This window comes from Oryza sativa, chromosome 3, assembly GCF_034140825.1.
Source record: "Oryza sativa Japonica Group chromosome 3, ASM3414082v1".
Taxonomy (NCBI): Eukaryota; Viridiplantae; Streptophyta; class Magnoliopsida; order Poales; family Poaceae; genus Oryza; species Oryza sativa.
Genome location: NC_089037.1, coordinates 18,727,483 through 18,739,382, shown reverse-complemented (window position 1 = coordinate 18,739,382; position 11,900 = coordinate 18,727,483). Strand labels below are relative to the sequence as shown.

The following is an 11,900-nucleotide window of genomic DNA, read 5'->3' as shown; positions in this document are numbered from 1 at the left end:
GTATGTGGTATTCATAACCCTGACAGTATCCCCCCGACTTCAATGTAAATGAACGAGTTAAGGTTCTCGATCGAAGACTTTGGAACAACTATTGTTGTGCTCGCTTGACCATTCTCGGTGTGATCAGAAATAACGCTAGATTCTTCTTATCGGTCTTTGTAGGCACCATATTGGGTTTGTCTAGGTCAATCTTCGATGTTGACCGAGAAGGTACGGAGCATGTGACTAAGTCTCCCGTCTTGCCGTAATCGAGAATTTGGATTGAAGTCAAGAAATCTCGTCTCGGCGGGTACACTATCGCTTCATTCCATATTCCTTGTCAAGCCCCATCAACCGTTCTCGAGTAATCGAGTAGGCGTAGAGTCTGCGACAAAGCCGTGAAATCTGACTTGATTGTTCTGATGTCTGATTTTCCCTGAAATCAATACTCAGAACATTTGTCGTACTCGCTTAGTCGATGCCGGTGTAGAACCGTAGAGACATGGAGTCTTCGATAATGTTGAATAGAACTCCCCCGAGCGAGCGCTCAAGGGTAACATGATATAATATGTATGGAAAAGTTGAAAATAAATTGAATCTGCGTGTGACAATAAAAGAGTACTCTCGCTAGAGTTGCCCTCAGCAAACGAAGTTTGGTACTCTTCCTAGCCCACAGCTGTTTTTATGGAAAAGCCATTTTCCACAAAGACAGCTTGAATCTTATAAGAGCATCCCTAGCAGATCATGGAACCGATCCTCCATCCCAGTTTTGGCGTGTAGGGGTGAAAAAACGCGCTCCAGCGGATGTGCTAACCCACACGCCAAAATTGGCGGATGCGCCATAGTAGGAGAGAGAAGAGGTAAAAATAGCGTATGTCTCTCTTCACGCCATTTCGCCCAAACGACTCTAGATCGAGATCCCACCACCATCGGGACTTCGGCAAGAACCTCCCCTCCGGCGCGAGCTCCCCCCCTCCAGCGCGAGCTCAGCACCGGCGCGCCTTCCCCTCCATCGTCGTCGTCCCGATCCGGCGTACGTGAGTTCCCCGTGCCCATTTTTTGATTTTTTTTCAGCGATTTATGGAGCGAGCTTACAAGATCTGGGGCGCCGTCGCTGTGCTCCCGCCGCCTTCCACCTCCGGCGTGCGCGTGGCCGCCGCCCTGCGCCTGCCAGCCGCTACCCTGCGCCTGCCAGCCGCCGCCGCTCCGCGCCCGTGAGCCGACGCCACCCCTCGCTTGCCGCCGTTGCCCTGCGCCCGCAATCCGCCACCGGCACCCCTCACCAGAGCCGCTAGTGCCAGCCTTGAGCAGCCAGCCGCTGGCGCCCCTGACCAGCCGCTGCTGCCCCTGACCAGCCAGCCGCCGCCGCCCCTTGCCAACCGGCGTCCCAGATCCGCCAGCGCCACCCAGCGCCGCCCCTTGCCAGCCGCTGCCGCCCTGCGGCCGTGAGCCACCGGCGCGCCTCCCTTGCCGCCGCTGGTCGCCCCTGAGCAGCCCGCCGTTGCCGCCCCTCACCATCTCCCCCATCCCTCTGCCTGCCCTGTTTGGTAGAGAAGAGGTTTTGAGAGCAAAGAAGAGCAGAAACTATAGTATGTTAAGTGAAGATAAGAGCTCTTTTCAGTATAGACACCACACTTGAGCAGAGAAATATAGTATGTTGATTTTTGTGAATTTATGTTCATTGAGCATATATATATAATAGGAATTAAGTACAAACTAGATTTATGTTGCTATATTGCTTGCTTTTATCTTCATTTTATTTATGTTGCTACGATTTTTCTTGCTAGGTGAATCCATGGACAGCTATGTTAATTTGTTGGGCTCAAACATTGATGTAGAAACTTGGGATCCTAGTCAAAATTTTCCCCAAACTGGACAGCAACCACAATATAGTCCTATGGTTGGTGAACAGCCAAGTGCTGAAGTTGGGGGTCCTCTAGACCCAACAATAAGAGATCCAAAAATTTCAGCATTGCGGAAGGTAAAATGTTGGTGTAGCTTGGCTGAATACAACTTTAGATGCAATCACAGGAGCTGAGCAACACCGTGACTCCTACTAGGCAAGGATTCATCAATACTTCCATGAAAACAAAGATTTCCTCTCTAATCGTAACCAAAATTCACTTAACAACCGTTGGGGTACAATTCAATAATACGTTAATAAGTTTTGTGGGTACTATGAGCAGATTCTTAATAGACCTCAAAATGGAATGACTGTTCAAGATTATGTATGCATCTAATTCAGCTCGCATCTTGCCAATTAATGCAAATCACTCAGGCTACTACTTTGTACAAGTCAGAAGAGAAGAAGACATTTTCTTTAATGTACTGTTGGGAGATTTTGCATCATCATCCAAAGTGGAATGATAGGTTGTCCCAGAAAAAACAGAAAGCGAATGTCGATCCTTTGGTGATACCATCTGCAAGGACAAACTCCAGGGAATTTCATTGCAGCCCTGACATTAGTATCTCTGATCCTTTGGTGAGACCACCTGGGAGGAAGGTGGAAAAGGCAAAACGCGCTCGAGGTGATACTTCTTCATGCTCAAGTGAGAGTAGTCTTGTAGTTATTGCATTAACTAACATGTGGTCGGAGAAAAAGGAGATGAGTGCACAATCTAGGGAGGAAAGAAATGACCGGTTGGGTGAAGTTATTTCACTAGAGAAAGAGAGGTTGAAAATAGAAAAATGAAAGTTAGATTTAGAAACCCATGAAAGAGAAGAGAGAATTATGAACATGGATCTTCGTGCTATGGATGGGCCAAGAAAAGCTTATTACTTGCGTTTGCAAGAGGAGATCATAAAGGCTCATATGGATTGAGTTCATGATGTATGGATATGTGATACGTATTGCTATTTCCTAATGAGTTGTGAACTTTTATGTTGTGTGCCGTGTAGGCATGTGTCAATTATGTACTGATGCTTGTAAGAACTGTATGAGTTGTGAACTTTTAAGTTGTAGGTATGTGACATTTATGTTGTATGGAAGAATGGTATGATTAATTGTGAGCACATACATGTTGCATACATCATTAGGATTGCCATAGATAATTGAGGTTCCATACATAATTGGAGTTGCCTACTACATATTTGGGAGGTTGCATACTACATTAGTTCCTACCATGAAATTGCCATAGATGGTCAACTAGATCTTCTTGAAGCTGAGAGTGAGTCTGTCTATTTCTAATATTATGATGATTCTGAATAAAGTCCTGCAGTTCAGCTATAGGGGTATGCAAAGGTGTGACTCGCTCTCCCTCATCATCATAGTTGTAGTCAAGACCTTCATCATCCTTCTCATCTTCTACTATCATATTGTGCAGAATAATACATGCTATCATGATTTCTTTTAATTGGTGTGCATACCAAAATCTAGCAGGCCCACGCACAATTGCAAAACGGGCTTGCAAAACTCCAAATGCACGCTCAACATCTTTGTGGGCTGCTTCCTGTTGTTGGGCAAAGTGTTTCTTCTTATTCCCTTGTGGTTCTGATATTGTCTTCACAAAAGTGGCCCATGAGGGATAAATACGATCTGCAAGATAATAACCCATTGTGTAGTTGTGACCATTGATTTCATAATTCACTTGTGGAGCCTGTCCTTCAGCTAGCCTTGCAAAGAGAGGGGAATGCTGAAGAACATTAATATCATTGTGAGATCCTAGCAAACCAAAGAATGCATGTAAAATCCAAAGATCTCTTGAAGCAACAGCTTCCAAAACTATAGTGGGCTTGCTTTATTTTCCTTTATGCATGCCTTGTCATGCTGCAGGGCAATTTTTCCACTCCCAATGCATGCAATCTATGGATCCTAGCATTCCAGGAAAGCCTCTCTGCTCTCCAGGTGCAAGTAATCTACAAGTGTCTGCACTAGTTGGATAACGCAAGTACTCGTCTCCAAAATTCTCAACAATAGTGGTACTATCAGCAATTTGCAGATATTCATCTTGAGTGTCGGCTGCGACTCCATTGGTTATCATTCTAAGTGTGGTGGCAATCTTTACCAATGGTAATATACCCATAGTACTTGCAGCATTTCTTTTTAGCACAAAATAATCATCATGGGCTACCACATCATTAACTATGCGCAAGAAAAGATGACAACTCAATCTAAACCTGTGCAACAAAATGCGAATTAATAAAGTTGCCTACAAAACAGAATCAACCAAAATATGTAAATTAATTGCAAACCTTCGCCGGAATAAGACTGGGCCGTATGTAGGATTCGGCGAGAAGTAGTCGTGCTGCAACCGTTCATAGCTGGCTCGATGATTACGTCGAACAACTTGACGACAAGGAACAGAACCACCTCACCGACAACGTCGAGCATTCGACTGCTCATATTCATCTTGCGCGACTATTGCTGCAGCAGCGATGATGGTCTCATCGTCGGATGATGATGATTCATCCAACAAAACACGTCTCAAAAGAGAGCTCATTGAGTGATGGAAGAATCATGCACAATAATTTGCATGGTGCAAAAAGATAGCAAGCAATGTAGTGGTATATATAGAGATGATGCATGTCTGTGCTAGCCGTTGCAATTTGCTAGCCGTTGCACATTTTCAATTAGCTAGCTAGCTGTTGGCAATGTAGCCGTTGCAAATGTAGTCATTCAATGCACAAAAAAAATGCTTCACTCATTTTAAATATATCAATTAAAAAGATTTCTGTTAAAATTTAATTGAAATATTATCACGATAAATAACATCTTTAAAATTAAGTAGTTCAAAATATATCTCTTAAAATATAAATGTAAGGTTAGTTGAAAGATATTACTAAAATATAGGATGATGGGATATGGATGATCTGTTGGAGTTGGAAGGGATATGGATGAGGAATCTTTTTTTGGATGATACTCCATATGGACGTTTCGAGGACCAAATATAGATGAGCTGCTGGGGATGCTCTAACAAACCATGCTGAAGCTGACAAATCCTAGCCCCCAGCCGTGAAGTTGGAAAAGTCAATTTCCAATTACACGGCTTGGTTAATACGCATCCATTGAGCACTCTTACATGACCAGGTTTTACATGGTTCGTTCGGCTCTTATAATCCAACAAGACTTTATCTGCTCTAGGCGTCCCCAGCCGAAATTCCCTTGGGTTTCTCGGAGGCTTGTCAGAGCAGCGTAAAGGGACAATAGAACCGCCTTCAAGACGAGGCGATATAAGAAGAGGAGATCAACGGATAAATATTGCACATATAAACACTTACAGAAATTGACGTAGATGATGAGACGACCACCACATTGGGCAAAGACCAAGTGTATAGTTATACTCAACAAATCGCAAAAGCAGTGGGAGAATCGCTACACCGCTAGTCGAAGACCAGTTGTAGTCATAACTCGACCACTAAAAATTGAGGTGCGAGAACCGCTACGCTGCTAGTCGAGGACCAGTCGTAGTCGTACCTCGACCATTGGAAGTCGTGGTACGAGGATCTCTACGTTGATGGTCAACGACCAGTCATAGTCGTACCTCGACCATTGGAAGTCGTGGTACGAGGATCGCTACGTTGCTGGTCGAGGATCAGTTGTAGTCGTACCTCAACCACTTGAAAGGAATTCAGAGTAATAGATGGACGGTGTCCTGACAACTTGCGACAACCGCCTCCTGATGACGACGAAGATGATAAGGAATTATTGTAGTCGGAGGTTTGGCTCCTGGACCTAATACCTCGTCCTCGGGCCCTCTAGAAGTCTGGGGATCTCGAGTTTCGTCGTCGTCATGTGATGTCGTGATGTCGTTAACCATGTCCGTTGTCGTCCTGATGTCGTTAATCCTAGACGTTGTCGTCCTGGTGACAATGGCGATCTAGTCAGTCTTGGTTGTCGCTATCATGGTAATGTTGATTGTCGCGTTAGATGTCGAGAGATTACTGTAACCGACTGGTCGAGAACCAGGAGTAAGCGTACCTCGATCACCTGAAGATAAATTTTTAGGTGGTGAGAGATCGCTACGATCTACTGGTCGAGGATCAAGTCTAGGCGTACCTCTATCACCTATAGGCAACTGATAGGCATACGGAAACAAACCGTATTCGCAAAAGCTTCTCTTGTTTTCCGCGTCACCCTTTATCAATATTTGTCGTACTCACTTGGTCGATCCCGGTGTAAGACCGTAGAGACATGGAGTTTTCGACAACGATAGATGGAGTTCAACGGTCCACAAGTAAATTTAAATTGATAGGTGGCGAGATGTCACTACAACTGTCTAGTCGATAACCAGGAGTAGGCATCTCTTAATCACCTATAGGAGCGCTAGAGTTGGTTATTACATGTGCATCTCATGTGGCCAGCATGACTCACATATCCAACTTATAGCATATTGTTGGTATTTCTTACGATCACAGATAAAATTCCGCAAGCGCACGGATATACCGCTGTAGCACTTCCCTTACGGAGTATTCCAAGGGTATCGAATCCAAGGGAACGTGTGTGGTCAGATCTTCCTCCAGTTCATCCAAGAACACCAAGCAGATGAAAGGCTAGGATAGAGAGGATTTTCTAGCGAGAAACAGTGTCTAAGGAAAGCTTAACTTTAATCCTAATGCAATACTTCAGGCACTGGCAACCCGCTGTTCCCAGATGTCGCTCTACTACGTACCCGGAGAGAGAGAGGACTTAAGTGATCTTGAGGGCTGTCACCACCTCTACACCTACCTCAAACTAGTGTGGGATACACAGCAATTACTGTATACAATTACCTAAACACCACTTCTAAGCAATCAATATCTACTTTAGTGTTTATAACTCACCAAAGCAATTACTATATTTTAGTTGTTTATAGTGAACAATAATCCCATATGCTACTTAGGAACTAACCAAGAGATAATTCTCACAAGATAAATCTAAATTACTCAGGAAGAATATTATATTGAATTCAGAGTAATAAACAGAATAAAAGAAATAGGAGAAGATTACCGACAACTTCGGAATTCTTCTGACTTCTTCTACTCTACTCTCTTCCTATTCTAATATACAATATAGTATAATAGAGCCTCTTATAATTCAGCTCAAGCTTAGAAGTGTGTGTGTGAAGTGAGGGAGTGATGTCCTTTTATAGGGCAGTTATGACGGTTGTGAGAAGAGGAAATGTTTGAACTGCCCCGCAACCATCATTGTGAGAGCATCCGGAGCGTCCACGCCAAACCCCAGGATCAACTGTGATCAGGGGGGTTCGGCCGAACCTGGGCTGGGCCCTTTTGGCCTGGCCTTCAGTCGGTGGACTCCCTGGACTCTCCTCTGTCCCTTTCTCGGAGTTTTGGGTTGATTCACTAATGTTTTGATGAAGTTCACAACCCCTCCTTGTATGGATACATAATTCTCCTCACTTTAGTCTAGATTTCCTCCCAATGTCGGGGTTTATCACCTGCACATACATATACACCAACACTTGTGAAATATGTGAGATTAAATACCTATCACTATGTTGGATGTTTTATTACCTGAACTTTATGCAGATGTTGGCGGTATAGAATCGGCATTTAATGGCCGGCAACACATATCCGGATGTCTATTCACAATCATGTCGGATGATCCGTTAACGACATATTCTCCAATAGTCCAGACGTGGCCGGTGCTATATGTGAGATAAGTCGTCAGTCTTCGTTGGTAGGTTGGATGCGACAACTCAGCATTTTTCAAGAACGTTCTCGATAATAGGGTGTACTTGACCACATCCTACTCGAGTGCTCAATTGTTCCTGAAAAATATTGTCTAGAAGGTAAGATATATAGCAGAGGATATCGAATATGTACTTAAATGACTGCATGAATCTTCTAATATTATCAGGATATAATGAGCAGATTAAATATTGGATATTGTGTAAACTGTAAATAAGCATGATTTATACATAAGAAAATAGAGTGAGCCCCAGCATTAAACCATAGTCGGCCTAGCATCAGACACACTCACACAATAGATATTTTATAAAAAAATATGCTCTAGCTAAACATAATAAATTATGGATCTGACATTATTGTATAGATCGGAAGAATATGTCCGGTAAATTGTATATAAAAATATTACGTACCTTTGTAGATATATGTCGGATGTATCTACGAAATTAGTAAATTAATTTAAAAAATCAATCCACTAATTACCTTAATTAGCGTGCTGATATGTTCCTGTGTACTTGGGTAACTTTAGATCAGTGTATAGATTCATCTCCGAGTACACGACTGTGTGTAAAGCCGCTTTGACTTTTCCACCGTCGCATGTATTTGGTGTCCGTGTGCATGTAGGACCAATATAGGCCATATACGTACACGATACAGATATTTAGCCGGTTGGGATGGATCAGGCGCATATGAAATCCAACCGACATATGTGGATGTATATGTCTCGGTAGAAATCGATATCGCGCGCAGGGAGTATTTTGTTCAACAGACATTAAGGATGAAAGGCTTTTCATCTAAATAGTGTCAATGGATAGCTTCTTTCATTCAAGGTGGTCATGTTGGTATTAAAGTAAATGATCAAGTTGGAAATAACTTCCAAACCTATAAAGGGCTTAGGCAAGGAGATCCTTTGTCTCCGATTCTTTTTAATATCGTGGCTGATATGCTAGCTTTACTAATTAAGAGGGCTAAAGATGCTGGTCTGTTAAGTGGGGTAATACCTCATTTAATGGATGATGGTTTATCTATTTTGCAATATGCTGATGATACCATCATATTTTTGGAGCATGATTTACAAGAAGCCAAGAATTTGAAATTGATTTTATCAGTGTTTGAAAAGTTATCTGGCTTGAAAATAAATTTTTACAAAAGTGAATTATTTTGTTTTGGTCAAGCAAAGGAATATAATGATCAATACTCTAATATCTTTGGCTGCAAGCTAGGTTCTTTTCCTGTTAAGTATCTCGGCATTCCAATGCATTTTAGAAAGCTTGGCAATAAAGATTGGAAGATTATCGAACAAAGAATTGAGAAGAAACTTAGTAGTTGGAAAGCTAAACATATGTCTGTGGGAGGAAGATTGGTTTTGATTAATTCTGTTCTATCAAGTTTGGCTATGTTTATGATATCTTTTTTTAGATTCCAAAGGGAGTTCTTCAAAAAATTGATTATTATAGATCACGTTTCTTTTGGCATGGTGATGATCATAAGAAAAAATATAGACTAACAAGATAGGATATAATTTGTCAACCCAAAGACCAAGGGGGTTTAGGTGTTCATCATTTGGAGATCCAAAATAAATGTCTTTTGAGTAAATGGTTGTTCAAGTTAATAAATGAGCAAGGGGTTTGGCAGGACTTATTGGAAAGGAAGTATCTCTCTAACCATTCTATAACTCAAGTTGATAGGAAACCAGGGGATTCTCATTTCTGGTCAAGTCTCATGAAAGTTAAAAATACTTTCTTGAATATAGGTTCCTGGATTGTGAATAATGGGGAACAAACTAGATTTTGGGAAGATAAATGGATAGGTAACGTTGCTTTTAAAGATAAGTATCCGTCTCTATATGCCATTGTTCTAAGGAAGAATTCTTTAATTGCTAATGTTATGAGATCTATTCCGCTGAATGTTTCTTTTAGGAGAGCTTTGGTTGGTCAGAATTTAGCAAATTGGCATAACTTGTGTGCTTCTATTGTGCATATTCAGTTGAGTCAACTGAATGATTGTTTTAGATGGAATTATCATCAAAATGGTCAATTTGCTGTTCGGACAATGTATTTAGCCTTAATAAACAATAATTATATTGAGAGAAACAAGATTATTTGCAAACTTAGGATGCCTCTTAAGATCAAGATCTTCATGTGGTACTTGCTTAAAGGGGTTGTATTAACTAAAGATAATTTAGCAAGGAGGAATTGGAATGGTAGCTTGAGATGTTGTTTCTGTATGAAAAATGAAACTATTCAACATCTTTTTGTGGAGTGTTATTATGCAAAGTTTTTATGGAGAGTAGTTCAGTTTTCTTTTGGTCTTTACCTTCCTCATGGTATATCTCATATTTTTTATAATTGGCTTCTGGGGGTGGACAAAAAAAGAAGAAAACTTGTTCTCATAGGAGCATATGCTATATGTTGGGCTCTATGGTTGAGTAGGAATGATGTCATTTTTGACAAGTCACCATCTATTTCATATATGCAGGTAGTTTTCAGGGCAACACATTGGCTCTAGTCTTGGGCAAAACTACAAAAGTGTGAGGAAGATAGTGAGCTTTTAAAGGCTGCATGCCGTATTCTTGAGACAATGGTTATGCAACTTTTTGTCAATTTTGGATGGAGGTTCACATACAGAATTCAATAATTGTGTACTCTTTATCTTGGGTTGGCAGTCTTTAGGTTGTTTCTTCTTGATGGTTGGTTTCATCTTTTAAGTTTCTTTGAACTTCACTCATTTTGAGTGTGACATTGTAATAATTGGCTGTAGCTCTTTGAGCAAAGGCCGCGATGCTCTATTCCATTATCTAAAAAAAAATGCTACTCGATCGCTCAGGGCGATCAGATTCTCCCCCTCCCTCCCTCCACCCCTTCACCTGGTTTCCTTTTTTGGCACCGCATTACTTTCCTATTTTAGTAAATTTATACACCTAAAGTTTACACATCTAAAGTTTAAAGACCAAAAGTTTATAAGTCAAAAGTTTATATATCCGATTCAAATTTGAATTTGAATTCAATTCAATTTTTTATATATAGTATTTCTATACATAAATTTTTCTAACTTTTGTTTTTTTTAAAAAAATTTTAGTGTACTGTAGTAGGAAGAGAAGAAGGGGAGGAGGAAGGGGAGAAGTGGGAGGCCTATAGGGGGAAGGGGGGGGGGCCGATCCAATCGCTGGGCGATCGCCCTAGCGATCGATCGGCCATTAGCCCCCCCCCCCCCCCCCCCCGCGGGAAGGATGGCCTTCGTGTTAATCCAAGGAGTACAGTGTAGACCTTGGTCTGAATCAAGCCAACACATCTGTGCTCGGCGACGACATCCCATTGGCTTCTAGAATAGTCCCATATTAGATTAGTCACCAATGCTGCTAGTATCGTTCGTCCTCCGCAGCGGCGATATTTCCGATCTCGTCGGAAGACATACTCCGGTTGGGTTAGATCTCCCCATAGCTGAAGTCATCAAGTAGCTTGTTGTTGGAGAATCCATCTTTTTAACCCATCTCTTCAAAAACTTTAAAGCACCAAAATTCCCCTACCTGGCGTGCCACTGTCGACGTCTGAGATCACGACTACGGTATTTTGCATAGTATGGGGATTGTTGATACTAGGGTATATGCGAGATTGAGGTAAAAGAGATGGAGATAGAGATTTTTATACAAGTTCGGGCCCCTTATCTAACAGGTAATAGCCCTACATCCTGTTGGCCGAAGCCGGTGTTGCTCTTTATTCATCAGGATCACACAAGTACAATATTTGGGATAACCTATCTAGCTGTCGTCGACTTGGCGGCTAAATAATCAACTCGTAGTCGACGACAGGGTAGTCTTCCTCCTTGAATCCGTACTCAACGAGATCAGAGATGGCACTAAATCCCTCTTGCCGGCCTCCGTAGGTACTGGATGGGGTATGTCTATGCTAATCTCTGATGTCGATTTTTGGCGGTGTATTAGTTTGTATTGGCTTGTGGCTTTGTGGCTTTGTGGCTCGTCCCCTCTCCTCCTAGGGGGGCTTGTATTTATAGCTATAGGTGCCCCCTTGTCCAAGTAGAACTAGGGAGATAAATATGGATACGATCTGACTAGTCCTTGTCGTTTCCATGTATAACTCTATTAGTCCTTCCTTATCCGGAACTCCTTCTATATACGAGGTTTGTTTCCGTATAAGACATGGTATGTGGTGGGCCCTGACGAGCTTAGTCGATTACTATTGGGTATGTGGTATCTATAACCCTGATATTGGTGTCTGGGTAATTAATTTCCGGTGATTGCTCAGGAGGTTTAAGGTGGGTGTAAAGGTGGTGACAGCCCT

General features: G+C 42.1%; 1 protein-coding gene across 1 annotated transcript; it reads right to left on the bottom strand.

Annotated features, from left to right (window-relative positions):
• Positions 1 to 319: 319 nt before the first annotated feature.
• On the bottom strand, positions 320 to 1,506 carry LOC107280302 (uncharacterized). The gene is made up of 2 exons (XM_015774063.1): positions 1,075 to 1,506; positions 320 to 415 (listed from the first exon to the last, which is right to left on the bottom strand). The coding sequence occupies exons 1-2, from the start codon at positions 1,504 to 1,506 to the stop codon at positions 320 to 322; spliced, it is 528 nt and encodes a 175-aa protein (XP_015629549.1).
• Between the last annotated feature and the right edge of the window lie 10,394 nt (positions 1,507 to 11,900).